This window comes from Hypanus sabinus, chromosome 7 (assembly GCF_030144855.1).
Source record: "Hypanus sabinus isolate sHypSab1 chromosome 7, sHypSab1.hap1, whole genome shotgun sequence".
Classification (NCBI taxonomy): domain Eukaryota; kingdom Metazoa; phylum Chordata; class Chondrichthyes; order Myliobatiformes; family Dasyatidae; genus Hypanus; species Hypanus sabinus.
This window is the reverse complement of record NC_082712.1, coordinates 39390810-39411559: the sequence shown is the minus strand read 5'-3', so window position 1 is coordinate 39411559 and position 20750 is coordinate 39390810. Positions and strand designations below refer to the sequence as shown.

Below are 20750 nucleotides of genomic sequence, written 5' to 3'. Positions count from 1 at the left end.
GACTCCATCCCCAGCGCACCTCCCTCCCTTTCTGGGTATTTACATGAAAATTATAAAGAAATTTGATTTACAATGGACAGTGAAATAAAATAGGAAGTGCAAATTCAAAGCAGTGACAAGTAATTGCAAAAATGATTCAAACCTATTTAAAGCTACAAACAAAATTAGATTATTTAATTACAATAAAAACAATTTTCATCAACAATTTTAGAGTATATATTAGTAGTCCAACTATTCACCATCACCACATTTTTTTTTACCTCTGAATGAGATGGAAGAGCTTGGTGCAGTAATATCTACTTCACAACATCAGGCTGAATGTCACTCAGGAGCCTCAGATCCCCATGTTCAGTAATTTGTGGTTTGTTTTGATGATTTGAAAGAAATTGGGCAACTGCACTGGAACCGTGCTTTTCTGAATATGATGTTGGAAAGGCAATAAAGAAAATCTTGACTTTCTTCAACAGTGCAGGATAACATTCAGAGATTTCTTTCTGCAACCAAAAGTCTTGATATGATTTTTTAAATCTAGGCTTCAGCTCAGTCATTTTGCAATGAGAGCAGTTCTTCCTCCATCCTCTTTGTTAATTCCTCATTACAAGTGTTTAGGAATAGATTGATTATCTGATCTGGTATTTGGATCAAGATTCTGAAATCTCCCTGATCGGTCTTTATGCAGTCTCACCCAGGTGGGCACAATATACTTGAAGATCATCATCTGGCATTCTTTCTTTCTCTTCCGACGGTGGACTTAAGTCGGGTTAACTTGAACAGAAATGTGGAGATGACCGATTTTACTTTGGTAAGATTTGCATAATTTCCTTGCAATTGAAGATTGATTTAGAAACATACAGCACAATACAGGCCCTTCAGCCCACTAAGTTTTGCCGAACATGTCCCTACCTTAGAACTACCTAGGCTTTACCTATAGCCCTCTATTTTTCTATGCTCCATGTACCTATCCAGGAGCCTCTTAAAAGACCCTATCATTTCCACCTCCAACACAGCCGCCGACAGCTCATTCCACGCATTCACCACTCTCTGCATAAGAAACTTACCCCGACATCTCCTCTGTACCTACTTCCAAGCACCTTAAAACTATGCCCTCTCGTGCTAGGCAATTCAGCCCTGGGGAAAAGCCTCTGACTATCCACATGATCAATGCCTCTCATTATCTTGTACACCTCTATCAGGTCACCTCTCATCCTTCGTTGCTCCAAGGAGAAAAGGCTGAGTTCACTCATCCTGTTTTCATAAGGCATGCTCCCCAATCCAGGCAATATCCTTGTAAATCTCCTCTGCACCATTTCTATGGTTTCCACGTCCTTCCTGTAGTGAGGGGAACAGAATTGAGTACAGTACTCCAAGTGGGGTCTGACCAGGGTCCTACATAGCTGCAATACTACTTCTCGGCTCTTACACTCAATCCCACGATTGATGAAGGCCAATGCATCTTAAGCACAGAGTCAACCTGTGTAGCAACTTTGAGTGTCCTATGGACTCAGACCCCAAGATCCCTCTGATCCTCCACACTGCCAAGAGTCTTACCATTAATGCTATATTCTGCCATCATATTTGACCTACCAAAATGAACTGCCTCACACTTACCTGGGTTGAACTCCATCTGCCACTTCTCAGCCCAGTTTTGCATCCTATCAATGTCCTGTTGTAACCTCTGACAGCGCCTCCACACTACCCACAGCACCACCAACCTTGGTATCATCAGCAAGTTTACTAACCCATCCCTCCACTTCTTCATCCAGGTCATTTATAAAAATCACAAAGAATAGGGGTCCCAGAACAGATCCCTGAGGCACACCACCGGTCACTGGCCTCCGTGCAGAATATAACCTGTCTACAACCACTCTTTGCCTTCTGTGGGCAAGCCAGCTCATTAAACTCTATGAATATTTATGACAAATAAGCAATGTCACGTCTAATATTCTTGAGTTGATTACTGAATGAAGCATTCGAATCTTCAAAGAGTTTCATCAGTTTCAAAAAGCGCATAAAAGTCTCACAATTTCCTTTTAAGAGCAATCTGAATATTGTGTGCAACAGCAAGTGTTCAAACTGTTCATTCTCAATACAAAGCTCTTGAAATAGTCGAGAATTGAGAACACTGGACTTAATTTTGTTTATGAGGTCCTCCATTGGTAGGGGTTGACCATGGATATTGTGTCCTAGCTGTCTACATGGTACACAAGCCAGGGAGAACAAGCTGTTACCATGCTGCAGGCTCCACCTCTCCGCACAGCTGATGAATACAAAGGAACAGCAGAGACGGATACAGTTTAGTACCAGTGGTGTCGCAGGAGTTGCCAGTTAGTGTTGAACTCAACGTAGGACTGCCTTAGGGATGACAGTTCCAGATTTTACTTTGGGGTTTACTCCCACAGCCCCCTCATTAGTGGATATAGCCACAAGGCAGCAGAGGTTTTAGATCGGAGTTTTCCTTCCTCTAGAGGAGCTGCCAACTTCGGCTGACGAGTTCCATCTGCCCAAAGCGACTGGTTTTAAGACACCAGTAACCTACCTTTGCACCTTCTCCATTTCAATAGAAATGGTTCTGCCAGGCTTAGTAGCTAAGCCACATGGATGTCAGAGGCTATTTGAGACACATGCATTGGGAGCATTTAATAGACAGTGGGAGCTTACCTCCACCACGTTTCATCAATAAAAAAGTGATTTTATTTACTGCTGTGATAACAGTATATAATAATTTGTGCATCCAATCACTTTGGTTTTCGTGACACAATGTTGTCTGTGAGTTACACACTGAATGTGTAGCTACAGCTTTTTTCATGGAAGTTATAACCCCACCATGGCATCCTGTCATTGATAGTTCCCCATCCATTGTACAAGCAAGAATATTGGTTAGTAGAATGTCCTTCTCTTTGAAAAATTTTTCAACAACCCAAAATATTGACTCCTCCTTTGTATCTGTCTATAGTCCCATTCAAAGTAACAACCTATGAAACATGCTTTCACCTTTAATGAAGCAAATATAACCAAGAAGGAAAGATTGGCTATTGAGGAATTAAAACATGGAAGAAAACGTCAGACTCCAATCACCCAAGGACAGTGGGAGCAGACAAACCTTTGTTCTTTGTTCTTGCCATGAGGTTGAAGGAGATGGAGGCTGCCATTTTGTAAAATGACTGCGTCCTCCATTTTGTGGACTAATATTGCTTGGCTAAATCAGATTTTTAAAAAAAGTTGACGCAATGATGCTCCAGGTAATCTGCTGGATTAGAGAAAATTTCTAAATAAGAAGTTATTTGTGAGGTGTTCATTGATATAACATGCAGGTTTGTGAATGTTGGGGTCTGTGTCTGCTCTGAGTGATTCGAGCTGATTACTGAAGAGAACAAAGAGCCATAAATTACCAATTGTCACTTGTGGAAAGCAGAGCAATAAATGGATGCTGGCTTGGACCAGAGCCAATTAGAAGGTGTTAAAGGCCAGGCAGATGTCCCATAGCCACTAATGCTGAAATGCAACATTTGAACTCGTAATTAATGAATATAAAAGCAGAGATTTTCAAATACAAGCCAGCGATAACTCTTTTTGGGGACCTACTATCACAAGGAAGAACTCCCATGCCATTGACTGAGAGAAGAAATAATCAATTGTCTGGCCAACGGAAGATCCCCTATTTCAGTATTTTAAATTGGAAAGGTGGTCTGAATGAATATTGGTAGAGAGAACAATAGGATTCATGTTTTAAGTTTTTGTCCCAGGGTCAACATAGTTATATTGCTGTTTGTGCAAAAACAAAGTCCGAGTTTCAATTAATTGAAAGTTGCGTAGTGAATTTCCTAACGTTCCATTGATGTATGCTCAACACAAGCAAAGTTGACTCAACCAACTGCAGAGCAAAATCTTTGTCCTGACTATGTTGCACAATGTGTCTTCCACATTCTCAAGACATTTAATCTATTTGACTTAGAACAGAATTGTTGCAAAGCAGAATCACTTGAATTACTTGGTCAGGAGATTTATGCAAAACAGTACTCAGAACCTCCCTTACTGCTGGCAGAATCAATTTTTCTCCAATTGTATGGGGCTTTACAGATTTAGCAATGAGCAATGAAATGTGTGAAGCACACTGTTTTGTTGTGAGGTGCTGGTAAACATGCTTTGAACTGCTTTTTTTTAGTTTCTGAAAGTTTGCATGAAATGGCTGAAAATAAGCCAAGTTCTTGTTTGCTTTATCAGAGTGTATTCTCTTCAAATGTTCAAGGAGCCCAGACAGTTTCACTGCCTCACTTGAAAAACTTGTTTGCATAACAGTCACATTGGCTGCTAGTGGTTGCTTGGTTCTGGTATAAATCTATATTTCAGATACTCCACTCTATACTGTCTACACTTTTTCATTTGGTCTGATTCTGCCATTTTTATTATGGATCAACGACCACAGTCAATCATCTATTGTTTCAGTCCAACCTCAAGCACTTCCATCAATAAAGGGGAGAGTTATGACATCATCATAGCTCAAGCAAAACATGCCCATCTGCCTGAAGGTACATAAAGTGGGGCAGCGATATTTCAGTCGGGCCATGGGCTAGAGAAATGCAGCCACGACCATTCAAAAGGTCAGATTCTGAATTTTAACCCACTTCACAGGAATTGCATAACTGTGTGCTTACAATATGGGAATTGTACTAGCTAACACTATACTACAGTGGTGAACAGCAATAACGCGTGGGCTGGGCCCAGAAATAACGTGATATCTTCAGTCCAGATTTCTCATGATATACCAAATACATAAGTGTCACATAGTCTTTCAACAACCATTACATGCTTTGAACAAAGCCTAAGAGAATGGTGAGTTAACAAGAAGTGAGGTGATTACGTGATCATTGTAATCAATTACGCACTAAAAATCAAATGCTTATAGTAACTAATTCATTTCTTGAATTAAACCAGTAAACTCTAGCTGCACCCGTCCTCCACCACCCTCTTAGAAACTTTCACCATTCCCTGGGGTGTGGGGGAAGAGGGTGATTTCTATGACTATAAATATGTGTAAAATGACGTGATAAGATTGTTTTTATATTTGGATGCTAATTTGAATAAGAATGTTTAAAGTGAAATTGGACAATCATTCATGGTAATTCTGTTTTTCTCCTAAGAAAAAGCTTTAGCTATGATATTTAAAGTCTCCTATGATTGTTTTATTATGCCGGATACCACATTTTAATTAGATTTATGCCATGCCCAATATTACAACTATTTGATGGTGAATAAATAACTCATGGCAATATTTGCTATCCCTTCTTATTTATTTGACAGAACCATGCTAAGTCTAGTTCTACATCATCTTCTAAGCAAGCCCATTTCTTACCACTGAACTGATCTTTGCCCTTATTAAAGTTGCACCCTCATTTATCCTCTTGTGAATGCTGTGGGCATTCAGATGTAGGGGGCTTTATTTTTGGCATTTTTAACAACTTTTTGTACTTTGACATCCGTTACTGTTCTTTATTTATCCTTTGCCACCTATTCCACTTATTATGCTTCCAGCTTCCTCATTCTGCTCTAATTCCCTGCTATCCAAATTCCCTGAGTTTCTCATCTTCCTTCCAAGCTGCTTTAAGTCCTCCCAATAGCTTCACCTGCTGACCTCTCATTGAGTTCTTCAGCCTATCTATTCAGAGAATTTTCAGAGTAAGTCCGTATTAATAGAACATCACAAGCTGAGAAAATGCTGGAGATATAGAAGAAACAACATTTCAATTCTCCCCTGGTCAATGTTTTAATTGCTTTAAAATGAAATTAGAATTGAGTTTGGACGAATCAGACAAATAATTGATCATTCATCCAGCATTATTTTCTACAACTGAATACAAGAGATTACACATGCTGGAACCTGGAGCAAAAAAAATTGAGGAATTTAGCAGGTCATGCAGCACCTATGGAGGGAATTGAACAATTAACATTTCAGGATAAGACTCTTCATTAGTCTGGTGATTCAAACTGAGAAAGAAAATTCTGCCCTTATTTGTTTTGAAATGCTTAGAATAGTAAATGTAAACTGCTTAAGGGTATGTGATGAAACATGACTGATAGCATTTGAAAGTAACATCATTTAGATACTGCTTTATGTCCATTCTAGCTCAATAATGTGAATTATAGATGTCTAAATTTCAAGTATTGGGAAGAGAATTTAAGTCTCAACAAGCAAAGTCATGAATACTATTACATCTTCCACAATTGTACCTTCAAGTGTAAAATTAAAACTATACTTCAGTTTTGAAATAATAAGGAACATTTACAATAATATCTGAATTTTAACTCAATGGACCCTTTTGGCATATAAATAAAAGCAGTAAAAAAATTTCACTATTAATCTTATTGGGTCCTTAGATTCAGTTGAAAATGTCCTGAAGGGATCTGCCTCACAACTCCTAACAGTATGTACTCATCCCCTCAGTCTTGACAATGACCTTAGTTAACATAGATTGGGGATTTTGAATCATAGATCAATCTAATCTGAAATCTGTCCCAGGAAGATGATGTCTTTTTCCTCAATAGGATCACTGGAACATCGTGTGATACTGCAGGTGAAGTATTTTCAGTTCTAATATGAAAGTGCACCTTTACAGTACAATTTCCAGTATCTGTCCTTACTCAGTTTCTCCAGTTGAACAGGACCTTACATGGTGCCCATCATCTTGTTAAAAAGTACGTTTTGGTCTTGTGAACTCATCCGCTCATAGTTGGACAGCTCCAAAGTGAAAGTAGCGTTGCCCGAGGTTAAAGTACGAAGAACAGTTGAGTAACCCTGCACCAATCAATAAGAAATGATTTGTCATCAAGTGCAGCCATTTTAATCGTGTGCAAAATGAGTTATAGCACATAAGCACAATGTTTTAAAACCTAAAGTAACATTCATATATTTGAACCCATCCTTCCAAATCTGAAGTTTTCAAAATTAGGCAAACTCACTACTGAAGTGTGAAATATATTTGAAGAACACAACATAAACAGCTGGAATTAAAATTCTTCTCTCCACATATGCTACACTGACCTGCAGTTTCTGTTCTTAATTGAATGACCTTCTTGTACAAATAAAGACAAACTCTATGTCTCAATATACCTTTTCATGGCTCCTGCACCTACCTGCACTGCACTTACTCTGTATCTATCATGTAACAATTGCTATTGCTATTGCTTTTCCCTTTCTATTACCTCAATGTACATGTTCAGGATGATCTGTATGGATAGAATACTATGTTTGAAATGATCTGTATGGATGACACACAGAACAAAATTTTTCATTGTATCTGGGTACATGTGAGATCAATAAACTAATTACCAAGGCACAGGATGGAGTCTGGTTTACATATGCAGCCAGGCATGGTATACACCTCCAGAATGAGAGGGTGTCCTAAAACCCCAAATTAAACAACTGCCCTCCTGCAGGTGCATATCCTTCTGACGACATTGAAGCACAGGTTTTGGTGCTGCACTACTTCCTATGGACACAGAGCCATTTGTTGCCCCACTCTGGGTTTCCATTCACTTCACTTAGATTTCTCACATTTCACTTCTCTTGATTAAGGCTGATAAACAGGTGCCATTGATAAACTCTTCTTAGGCTTCTAGCTGGGTACAGGTATCAATTATCACTGACGTTTCAATGACAAACTCTGCCATCTTCATCAGCGATGATGCCTAGGTATCTCCAGTCCAGAGCTATTTATACCCCTATAGTCCGTACCTTCTGATTGGTTAGTCCTCATCCAATCAACATTTCTGTTCTCCCACCTTGTTTACATTTGAATTCCAGTTCTTACTTAGAGCGAGACCTTCAGCTTTGTTAAAAGTTCTTTTCCTCCAGTTTTATTTCAATGGCTTCCTTTACCAGGCGATCCCAAAAGCAATTGGCATGGCACAGTAGTCTTGTGCCATTGAAGTTAATCCTATGGCCGTTGCGAATGCATTGTTCTGCTACCACTGATTTCTCTGGGTAACCCAAACAGATACGTCTCCTGTGCTCCTTGATGCGGGTTTCCACTGTGCATCATCTGGACAATATATGCTGCTACGCATTCACAGGGAATCCTCTGACCCACATAAGTTGTGATTTGAGTTTCCTTACTGGTTTGTGGATGGTATTACTCCAGTATTTCATCAGGATCCTGGCAATTCTTCCAGAAGCTGTGGAAAATAGGGAAGAGAGGCGATAGCTATGGGTTCCTCCTCATTGTTAGGTTTCCTGGATTTTCCGTCGGGCCTTTTAAGGGCCTGATTGATTTCCTTCACCTTGTAGCCATTCTGTGGGAACATCATGTGTAATCTTCTTATTTCCTCAGGGAGACTCTCTGGGTCCAAAATAGTTTTTGCACGGTTAATCAAAGTAGAAAGAACCGCTCTACATTGGGAGAGATGACAGTCTGTGTGAGTAGTTTTCTGTCATGTCCAAGGCTACTATCCAGTTTCCGTTGTATTAGAATGGATGGAGTGTTCATAGGACTGCCCTTGTCCCCAACTATTTCCAATTTTTACATAGAGGACTTTGGGGAAAGGCCCCTGAGTTCATTGTCCTTGTGCCCCAAATGTTTCTTCAGATTCGTCAATGGCACCTTTACAGTGTGGCCTCATGGACTCCAAGCACTCCAACAGTTCCACAACCATCTGAACAATATAAAACCAAAACGTTCAATTTAAGATGGAGAAGAACGGTTGCATTCCATTTCTGGACATTCTGATAGGACGGAAACTGGATGGTAATTTCAGACAGTACCTATTGGAAACCCATAAAGAAGCTCAAATCACAGCTTCTGTAGGTCAAAATTGACCTGGGACTCAGGATGGTTGGCATCAACAGTATTCTCTGTGAATGTAGAGCAGTGAATATCGGCCAGGCGATGCATGGCGGAAACCTGTACCAAGGAACACATCAGCGCTAGCAGAACACTGCATTCGCAACGGCCATAGGATTGACTTTGACAGCACAAAACTACTGTACTGCGCCAAGGCTTTTGGGATCGCCTGGTAAAGGAAGGCACTGAAATTAAAGTAGTTGAAAAGAATTATAACAAAGATAAAGGTCTTCTTCTAAATAAGAACTGGAATTTGATTGTAAGCAAGTTGGGAGAGCAGAGACCTGAATGGATGAGGACTAACCAATCAGGAGGGATGGACTACAGGGCTATAAGTATCAAGAGACTAGACATGCCCAGGCATCATCCCTGACAAAGATGGTAGTTTGTCACTGAAACGTCGGTTAGAGTTGATATCTGTACCTGGCTGGAAGCCTGAGAAAAGTTTATTCATCATATACACCAGGAAAACACTAGATCCTTTATCAGCTGCCATTTATTTTGAAATTTGATAAGGGTATAATATTAAAATAGATCTGTTGGACAGATTTTTTCCCTTTTTCCTAAATGATACCAAGCCATTCATCTAAACAGAGACAGAAAGGATTAAAGACAGAGAATGCTTATATAATAGTTTGAACTTTAGCCTGAGAGAGAACAAAGAACAAACACAACTCACTTGCAAAACTGCTAACAAAATTTTGAAAAGCAAAGGACCACGATGAAAAGATACTGGTTGGGCAATTATATCACCCAGCATCAGGCAGCAGATGTGGAGATTAGTGATAAATGTACCAAAGGCAAATCGCCTGCCAACATGAAAGAGTGTAGCTACATTTCCCATATAAAAGCCATAACTCGATAATCTTGTATACCTCACCAAGACACTCCCTTCACTCGTTCAGAGGGGAAAAAAAACAGTCTATCCAATCTCTCCTCAAAACTAAAACTCTCTGGTGCATGTATGCATGTGAATCAACCAAAGACCACAAAGTGTTGAGCCTATTGTTCAACACCACTAGATACTCAATTTTCAACTTTCAACACTACTTCAATAATCAGTTAGACTCCCTTCCAGCAGGAGGTCACTGCTCTGAGGCACTGGTAAGCTAACAGTGAAAAACGAGGGCAAACAATTAATTTCAAGAAATCACGTCAACAGGAATTTTAGTCCGTTCACAGTTTTGGTTTAAAATTCCACAAATCCCTTCAAGCGCATTATCTACTGAGTGCATATTTAGCTAATTTGCTATCCTTGGTGGTTATATCTTACCATCATTTCTGCAAGTGGCACAGTTGCCAAGACAACCTGGTTGTCTAATCGGTTTTGAATTTCTTGAATGTTTCCTCTTCGCTGAGCCAGATCAGCCAGCACCACACTCAGGCGATCCTCATCCACTATAATTTCCAGATTCATCACAGGCTCAAGCACCTGGATTCCAGCCTGCTTTAATGCCTGGATGCAAATAAAATAGCGTTACATTGATTAATATTGAAATCAGGCAAAGGAGTTGAAGAATATCCAGCTGAGCAGGCAGGGAAACGAAAGGGTTTCCCCTTAACCAAGAAGGTAGAAGCACTTTACTGACTAAATCAAATGTAAAATAAAGATACAGATGAGGATTAAAGAGTGGAAAAGAAAAGATGTATTGGAAAAATAAAAGTCAAAAATTTAAATTTTAGTGCTTTAAATCCTAAAAACAATAAATAATAACTTTATTTATAGATCACTTTTCATACAGATGATGTAGTTCAAAGTGTTTTACAATAGGATGAAAGTACAAACATGAAAATAAAATAAAAAATTAAAATAAACATGAAAATAAAAGGCAAAAAGATGTTAGTTAAAAGCAATGTTAAATAAATAGGTTTTGAGCTGGCGTTTAAAAGTGTCAACTGATTCTGCATATCCTTATAGTTTTAAGTACTGAATTCCACAGTTTAGCAGTGTAGTTCAAAAAGCTGACCTGCCAATTACCTTTCCTTTGAATTTAAGATGCTGGCAGAAGAAAACATGAGAGCTTGGGAAAGATTATAAAATAAAAATGATTCTGTAATATACTCTGGTCCCAGCCCAGCAAGAGCTTTAGAAACAAATAGGAGAACTTCAAACCCATGTCAAACAGATACAGGTAGCCAACACAGAGTAGCTAGTATGAAAGTGATGTACTTCCTCATCAATAGATTGCTTTGGAAAGCTAGTAAAAAATGCATTGTAAAGGCATGAATTAGTTTTTCAGTATTATGTGACAGTTACAAATCTACCTTTTGCAATATTTCTGTGTAGAAATACTGCTCTGGTCACTTTCTTTATGGGAGATTTAAAATTCAAATCTGAGTCAAGTATAATACCCAGGCTAGTTACTTCTAATTTTACAAAGGGAGCCAAGTTCTCAAGTTTACCAAGAAGTTTATCTCTTTTGGCTTTGGAACCAACCAAACACTTTTCAGTTTTACCTTCATTTAGTTTTAGGAAATTATTGCTCATCCACTTATTTATTGCAGCCATACCAGAAGTCAAAAAGTAAAAAGAAAAGTAAATTTAATAATAATAAAGTACATATATATCACCATAGACAACTGTAAGATTCATTTTCTTTGCAGGTATACACAGTAAATCCAAGAAACATAACAGAATAAAAGAAGGATCACATCCAACAGAATGGCCAAACAAGTGTGGAAAAGACAACAAACTGTGCAAATACAAAAGAAAAATAATAATGATCATAAATAAACAAACAATAACTATCCAGAACATGAGACAAAGAGTCCTTGACAGTGAGTCCATAGGTTGTGTGAACCTATGAATGATAGGACAAGTGAAGTTGAGTGAAGTTATCCCTGCTGGTTCAAGAACCTGTTAGTTGATGGGTAATAATTGTTCCTGAACTGAACCATACCAGTTTAGACTTCTGGTATGGCCACAATAAACAAGTGGATGAGCAATAATTTCTGTGAGGCTTCAAGCTCCTGTACCTTCTTCCTGATGGCAGCAGTGAGAAGAGAGCATGGGGGTGGTGGGGCTCCTTGATGATGGATGCTGCTTTCCTGCGACAGCATCCATGGAGATGTGTTCAGTGGTAGAAAGTGTTTGACCCAGAAGATCAGAATCAGGTTTATTATCACCAGCATGTATTGTGAAATTTGTTAACTTAGCAGCAGCAGTACAATGCAACGTGTGATAGTACAGAAAGAAAAAAAATAACCAAGTAAATCAATTACAGTAAATATATATATTATCAAGCCCCCATACCAGACAGTGATATAGCCTGCCCGAATGCTCGGCACTGTACATCTACGGAAGTTTGAGTGTTTCAGGTGACAAACCGAATCTTAATAAAATAAAGCTGCTATCTTGCTTTTGTTATAGCTGCATCGATATGTTGGGACCAGGTTAGATCCTCAGAGACCAGACAGCCATGATTGACTGAGCCATATCCACTATTTTTTTAATTGGTGCCTTCAATACCATACAGCCCTCACTGCGGGGGTGGGGAGGGGGGAAGCTCCATTCAATGCAGGTTGGCATTTCTGTTGTCACCTGGATAACAGACTACCTGACTGGCAGACCACAGTTTGTGCAGCTTCAGAGCTGTGTATCAGACATGGCTATAAGCAACACTGGGGCCCCACAGGGGACTGTAATGATTCCCTTCCTATTTACCCTGTATACCTCAGACTTTAGATACAACACTGAGTCATGTCATCTGCAGAAATTCTCCGATGGCTCAGCAACAGTTGGCTGTATAAAAGAGGACGGGAGGTTCAATACAGAGCCCTGATGGAGGAAGCTGAATTATCTGCAGCTCAACATCAGTAAGACAAAGGAGATGGTGATGGACTTTAGGAAGCCTGCACTATTCTGTTATTATTGAAGATGAGGATGTGAATGTGTACAGGACCTACAAGTACTGGGGATGCACCTGGATGACAGACTGGAGCAGAGCACTAACATAGAGGCTGTGTACGAGAAGGGCCAAAGTTGCCTCTAATTCCTGAGAAGACTGAGGCCCTTTAGAGTATGCAGGCCCCTTCTTCACATGTTCTACCAGTCTGTTGTTCCCTGTACAATCTTCTATGAAGTGGTATGCTGGGGCAATTACTTCAACACAGGTGATGCTAGCAGGCTCAATAAACTGATTAGAAAGGCTGGTTCTGTTATAGGAGTCAAACTGGAGTCACAATGGAGACTGTGGAAGAACAAAGGACCCTAAGGAAAATCCCAGCAATTCTGGACGTTTCTCATCCTCTGCATGCCACCCTGGCTGAACAGAGGAACACTTTTAATAATGGACTAAACAACTACGCTTCTCCAAACAGCGGTATGAGATCTTTCTTACCCTCAGCCATTAGGCTCTATGAGTCAACCTATAGCCAGGGAAGTGATGACCCCCTCCTGTTAAGACTGTTTGAGGTAACTTATTTGTTATTCTTTGTTACTACTCTTCTAATATTTGTAAATCTGTGCACTTGTAATGCTAATGTGACACTGTAATTTCCTTTGAGATCTATCTATCTGTGGTGTTTCCATACCAGGCCATGTTGCAACCAGTCTATATACTTGACAAAGTTTTAGATGTCATGCCAAATCTTTACAAACTTCTAAGGAAGTAGAGGTGCTGCCATGCTTTCTTCGTAATTTCGCTTACGTGCTGGGCCCAGGACGGATCCTCTGAAATGTCAGCACCAAAGAATTTAGAGTTGCTGACCCTCTCCAACTCTGATCCCCCAATCTGTTCTGGCTTATGGTTTCCTCATCCTGTAGTCAATAATCAGCCCCTTAGTCTTGCTGACATTGAGTGAGAGGTTGTTGTGGCACCACTCAGCCAATCTCCCTCCTGCATGCTGATTCTTCACCATGTTTGATTTGGACAACTACAGTGGTGTCATCAGCAAACTTAAATATGGCACTGGAGCTGTGCTTAGTCTCACATTCATATGTATAAAGCGAGTAGAGGAGGCAGTTAAGCCCACAGCCTTGTGGTGTAGCTGTGCTGATGGGGATTGTGGAGGAAATGTTGCCAATCCAAACTGATTGGGGTCTGCTAGTGAGAAAATTGAGGATCCAATTTCACAAGCATTGAGGCCAGGGTCTTGGAATAGTTTCAAAGGGATTATAGTATTGAATGCCAAGTTGTAGACAATAAAAGCATCCCGATATATGCACCTTTGCTGTCCAGATGTTCCAAGGTTGAGTGAAGAGCCAATGAAATGGCATCTGCTGTTGTCCTGTCATGCCAGTAGGCAAATTGGAGTGGATCAAAGTTGCTTCTCAGACAGGAGTTGATCGATTTCTACACCAACCTATCCAAAGCACTTCATCACAGTGGGTATAAATGCTACTGGATGGCAGTCATTGAGGTGAGTTACCACGTTCTTCTTAGACGCTGGTATAATTGAAGCCTGCTTGAAGCAGGCGGGTACCTCAGTCTGCTATAGTGAGAAGTTAAAGATATCAGTGAACACTCCAAGCAGTTGATCTGCACAGGTCTTTAGTACTCAACCAAGTATTGCATCTAAGTCAGATGCTTTCCGTGGGTTCACCCTGCTGAAGGATGCTTTCACGTCGGCCTGAAGAGACTGAAATCACAGGATCATAGGGGCTGTAAGAATTCATAACTGTTCCTTCACGTTTTGGTTCATTTGAGATATACAATTGTGTGCCATCTGCATAACCGTGGAAATCAACTTTATGCTCTGTAATGCTGGCCCCTGCTGCAAATTCAGTTCTATTAATCATGCCTTTCAAAACACTTTAATGGTAAAGCAGAAGTGAGCTAGTGGTGAAATAGCACAGCAACCACGCACAATTCAATTTCACTCAAGCATTTCTTCCTTGCTGTAAGTTTCTGTACAGTTTACACATCAGTATTACTTAATTTTTATCCTGACCCATGAAATTATCTTTGGTAAATACTAGTTCTAATATAGTTGTATTGTGAAATCACAAAATTGAGTTTTTATGTTTAACTGTAATACAGATTTAATGACCACGTAAGAGTACTTAAAGCTACAATAATGGGAGGAAAACAGAATGGTGAGAAACCACTACACAATGTAACCTTATGCAGAACCCACAGAAACTGCATGTGACACAGTCAAAGCAGAAGTCACGTTGGAGCAGAAAAGAAGCTGATGGAGGATACATTGAGTCAGACACCAGCACAGGCTGAATGACTTTTTGCATCTTGACACTGCATCTGTCCAAGTTGAGAAAGATCTCAAGTTGAAACCTCAACCATGCCTCTGCCTTCACCCATGCTATTGAAATTGTTGAGTTCCTCCAGCAGTTTGTGTTTTTTTTGCAGTAGATTACAACATTCTCTTGCATCTCCAAAGTTACATTGGTCTAACTGTAAATGGTTTGTTGTGCAAAATTACGTAAGTCTTCCTGTAATTAAATAGAGCTCTAATAAAATTATATCTGTGGTAATATATGCAATTTTGTTTTCTATATTTAAAAAATATACAACAAATGATTTATTTCTGGGATGAAGAATTGCAGGAGCCTGATGAGGAGAGGGTGAATAGAACATATTTTTACTCTGGAGCTTAGAAACTGACTAAAGGCCTCAGTGAAATACGTAAGATTTGTTCGTGACGAGATGGATTGACTCAGTTTCCCATTTCTGTGACATCAGGAGGTTCTGAACATTCTAATATCTGATAAATGGAGAAATTTGAGCCCAATGTAATGGTTTTATGAGCAGATTTTAAAAAAAAATGTAGAATCAGTTTCAAGTAACACACACAAAATGCTGGTGGAACACAGCAGGCCAGGCAGCATCTATAGGAAGAAGTACAGTCAAAGAAGTACAGAAGTACATCAAGATGAAGGGTCTCGGTCCAAAACGTCGACTGTACTTCTTCCTATGGATGCTGCCTGGCCTGCTGCGTTCCACCAGCATTTTCTATGTGTTGCTTGAATTTTCCAGCATCTGCAGATTTCCTCGTGAATGAGTTTCAAGTTCCCATTTTACTCTGGATTCTTTGTGAAAACTACAGACTTCTTGTAGCTTTTATTTGACAAAGAAAATGTAGATAATCCAGCAATTAACAACATGAAGAAATCATAATCTCAGTTCTGTAAAACTACATAGAAGAGGCACGTTTATTCCCCGACAGAGGAAATAAAACTAGTTTGTCATACTCCTCACATCAGCTGATTTCACAACTTCTTTTATGTCTTGAAGAATGCAATATTCTCCAAAGATCAGCAGACAACTTTCACTCTGGACTCAGGTCAATATTTGAAATTAACAAATGATGTGAACAATTCATCCAGATATTGTTATTTCTAACACTGAAGCTTGGTTTGTACGCTTTACTTCCTCATTTAGATATCTACACTTCCCAATATTGCTGCAGTTTAGGGGGGCTGCATGAAGCTGTGCCTCTGTACCTCCCTCTGTAAATGGATCCTCGACTTCCAAACTGAAAGATCACAATCTGTGAGGATTGGTGATAATACCACCTCCTTGCTGACAATCAACACTGGTGCACCGCAGAGATGTGTGCTTGGCCCACTGCTCTACTCTCTCTATACACATGACTGTGTGGCTATTAGCTCAAATACCATCTATAAATTTGCTGACAATACATACCATTGTTGGTAGAATCTCAGATGGAGGCGAGAGGGCGTACAGGAGTGAGTTATGCCAATTAGTGGAGTGGTGTCGCAGCAACAACCTTGTACTTAATGTCAGTAAGACTAATGAGCTGTGGACTACAGGAAGGGTAAGACGAAGGAAAACATACCAATCCTCACAAAGGGATCAGAAGTGAAGAGAGGGAGAAGTTTCAAGTTCCTGGGTGTCAAGATCTCTGAGGACCTAACTTGGTCCCAACATACCAATGCAGCTATGAAGAAGACAAGACAGCAACTATACTTCATTAGGGAGTTTGAAGAGATTTGGCATGTCAACAAATACACTCAAAAACTTCTATAGATGTACTGTGGAGAGAATTCTGACAGGCTGCGTCACTGTCTGGTATGGGGGGGGATCTACTGCACAGGACCAAAAGAAGCTGCAGAGGATTGTAAATTTTGTCAGCTCCATCTTGGGTACTAGCCTGCAAAGTACCCAGGACATCTTCAAGGAGTGGTGTCTCAGAAAGGCAGCATCCATTATCAAGGACCTCCAGCACCCAGGGCATGCCCTTTTCACACTATTACCATTTGGTAGGAGATACAGAAGCCTGAAAGCACACACTCAGTGACTCAGGAACAACTTCTTCTCCTCTGCCATCTGATTCCTAAATGGACATTGAACTCATGAACACCACCTCACTTTTTTAATATATATATTATTTGTTTTTTTTACAAGATTTTTAATCTTTCCAATATACGCATACTGTAATTAGTTTATTTATTTTTTCCCCTCTTTCTTCTACATTATGTATTGCATTGAGCTGCTGCTGCAAAGGTAACAAATTTCACAATACATGCCGGTGATAATAAACTTGATTCTGATGCACTCAAGATAGAATTGGGTTGGCCTTTAATTTAAAAACAGTATCTAGTTTCCCACCACTTTTATACATCATATTAAACAGGACCTTAACACCACATCTCTACATAAACACTACATGAACCAGGAGGAAGATGGGTGTCACTGCTTCTCCTCCAAGCAACACTCAGGTCAGGAATGTCAGGATATTCACCAATTCCTTTGAAATGTGCAACTACAGCAATTAGGAACCTTGTTGCTAACGTTACATAATAATTTGCCAGCTCAATGCACTGCACACAACAGAGTAGACACTCCCACCACCTCCTTCCACCCACCGTGGTGCAAGAGAAACAATGCATCACCATCATCTCCATATTCTCAGCACATTACCAAAAGTATTCCTTTTGACCCTGCTGTTCATTATCATAAACTCTCCATTTTCTCTCTTCTGCCCTGAGCACTCTCCCAATTTATAAATGGATTCCTTATCAATGCAGAGAGCTGTAAGGTACCTGTCACTGCAAGACAATGACAAGAGGAAATAAGGCCGATGTTTGCTGAGCAATACAATTTGCCATTCTATTGCAGTTTCACCTCAAATCATCAATCTCTCCAACTTAAGTCTTTCTTCACCTGTTTAACACTTCCCTTCGTGCCCCTCCTCTTTCCCTTTCTCCCGTGTCCACTCTCCTCTTCTATCAGATTCCTTGTTCTCCAGCCCTTTGCCTTTTCCACCTCTCAACTCCTAGCTTCCTACTTCATCCTTCCTCCCCCACCCACCTGGCTTCTTACTTCGTCCTTCTTCTCCCACCCATCTGGCTTCTTACTTCATCCTTCCTCCCCCACCCATCTGGCTCTGCCAATCACCTTCTAAGCTGCTTGTTCTCCTTCACCTCCTCCCATCTTCTTATTCTAGCATCCTACCCTTTCCTTTCCAGTCCTGATGTAGGATCTCAATCCAAAGGGTTCACTATTACTTTGTTTCCAAAGATGCTGCCTGACCTGCTGAGTTACTCCAGCATTTTGTGTGCGTCACCACAAATTAATGTGTTTTTAGTAAAACAATGGTATGAAATTAGCCTGTCTTCTACCGTCAGATCAATGTCTTTTTAAGAATCAATCTGTTCTTTATTCTGAGACTGCACATTTTAGCGTGAAAATCAAGGACACACTGAAAATCAAGCAAAGGTGATCACTTGGTCTACTACTGGATTCACCACCGAGATCAACGCAGTTCAAAATCTGTCAGTTACACTTCAGATCTGGCCCCTCAGCCTTACTCCACTCACAGCTAAAGAATCTTGCTCCATACCATTCATTTAAAGTTTGACTTTAAACTTCTTTAAAGTAAACTTAGCTAAATTGTTTATGTTTCTTTATTTGTGCGTAATTAGCAAGAGATGAATGGTTTCTAAAAGCTTTCATTATGTTTTTTTTTCATTTGTTTAATATATTTGATTCTATTCCAAATGTTTTTATGAAGTCTCAAATTATCAGAGACAGATGAAAGGGGTTTTGAGTGACAGAAAGTCGCTCTGCTTGAAGCCCAGTAGCTAGTTGCAGGCTCTTCTGCTTTGCGGGCACTTGAAAAGTGTTGGGATAATTGGGTGCTAGATGACTGCAGGATATAAAAAAGGAATGTACCGAATGTAATTTGGGCCACTCATCTTTCAGTGTGTATGATTTATTAATGAGACATATTGAAAATTGCATTTAAGAGCATTTAACAAAATTATCAACAAAATGAACAGTGTATAAAACTGATGACTTCGATCACTTTTAAGGAAAAAAAACTAATTTCACAGTTAATTGCTGACAATAAAATGCCCTTCTCCAGTATGATGTTGTTAGAGCTGCTCAATCAGCTAATGAAAATACAGAGCTGTCAGTATCTACAAAATTACCATGTTAACTTCCCAAGGCCTTACCTTCTGCACGCAACGTGAAACACAAGCAGAAATCATTGGCGTGGATGTTCCAGGGTATATATTTAGAGACTGTAAGGTAACCACCACATCCTGAACTGGGAACCTTAAAAGAGGACCTACAGAAATAAGCGATAAAGTGATTTACATACCACATACTATACAGTTCACTTTTTATGCAATATACTGATTTATACATTTCAATGAAAAAGATTAACTTATCATGTGGCACCTTGAAGAAATGAGTTTTTGATTCCATTTTCTATAGCATGATGAGTTTCTGTAGAAAGCTGTTTCATTATATGATCTGAAATTTCAACAAGAGGTTTTGTCTTTGATCCTTCTCCCAGCCATGGGTGGGCAGAAAGCTCCACTGTTACCAGATTACGTTTATCCCCCACTGTTCTGTCAAGAGTATCTAAAGGAATACAATAAATTATACAGTTCATTAATTGTTTATTATAGATATAACAACACTGACTCTGCAAAGTCCTCCAATTCACTGGAAAGATAAACAAACTGATGTCAGCATCCTCTCTCAAGCCAACATTGAGTCCTTAGTTATACTCGTCAGCTAGGACGAACAGAATATGACATTCATATGCCCCAAACCAGACAAACTATTACAAGATCTGACATGGGAAGAGATTAACCAGCAATTAGACAAAACAATTCAAGGATTTGCTGAAAGCTTCCTCAAGGGAATACAAACACCGACTCCAGGAAACATCTGTCCCTTGACTACTCAAAGTGGAAACAGTGTATTTGGGACGATACTAAAAAATTTGAGTCTGAGAACCAAGAGCATTAATGCTGCAAAGAGCACACCACCTCATGAATTACCTACCCAGCAATTCCTTCAGCCACCACCTGCCACATCTATGAAAGAGACTACAGCATCCATACTGATTTTATTACTATTTCAGAATGCACAAGAGAACGTCTATCTGGCAGAATTGAAATTAAATATCAAGACAATCTCTTTTAGTGATATTAGTTGAGAGAGGATGTTGGTCAGGAAACCCAGGGATCTTCAAATAATATTGTAAACTACTTAACCCTTACTTGTGCAGGAAGATGGGGCCTCTGTATCTAAAAGATAACAGAACTGAATTGCCAGTCTGGTTTATGTATTCAACTTGTAATACTGTACAGATATTCTTCTACCTTATTTAAATTAAATTGAAAATGAGAGTGATTTAATTATTTTACAATATTGCGATTTTCTAGAGGTTTTCGTGTTTGGAGAATCCTAATATGACTTGGCCGGGTTTCAATTATTGTTGGTGATAAAGGTGGATCCTGCTTTTGTGCTGCATCTCAGCCTCTGAGGGAGAGATTAACTGTAGACCATTCAATTAAAATCTTGTGGGGAAACTGAAAGTACACCTCTTCAGCAACATTGTTAAATGTCAGAACAAATAATTGTCCTCTGCAATCAATATTACTAGTACCCTTCAGTGTTTTATTGTTAACCACAAGTGACTGTAGCACATACATTTTGATGTGCCACATACCTCACTTCACTTTTGGTGTAA

General features: G+C 39.6%; 1 protein-coding gene across 3 annotated transcripts in view; it reads right to left on the bottom strand.

The window, feature by feature from the left end:
• Positions 1 to 300: 300 nt before the first annotated feature.
• gfm2 (GTP dependent ribosome recycling factor mitochondrial 2) overlaps positions 301 to 20750 on the bottom strand; it is a 64405-nt gene continuing 43955 nt past the window's right edge. For all 3 annotated transcript variants that reach the window (XM_059974545.1, XM_059974546.1, XM_059974547.1), the window contains exons 18-21: positions 19445 to 19630; positions 19216 to 19331; positions 10108 to 10290; positions 301 to 6790 (exon numbers count right to left, since the gene is read on the bottom strand). In XM_059974545.1, the coding sequence (XP_059830528.1) occupies positions 6662 to 6790; positions 10108 to 10290; positions 19216 to 19331; positions 19445 to 19630 (614 nt within the window). In that variant the 3' untranslated portion in view covers positions 301 to 6661. The remainder of the gene's footprint in view (positions 6791 to 10107; positions 10291 to 19215; positions 19332 to 19444; positions 19631 to 20750) is intronic.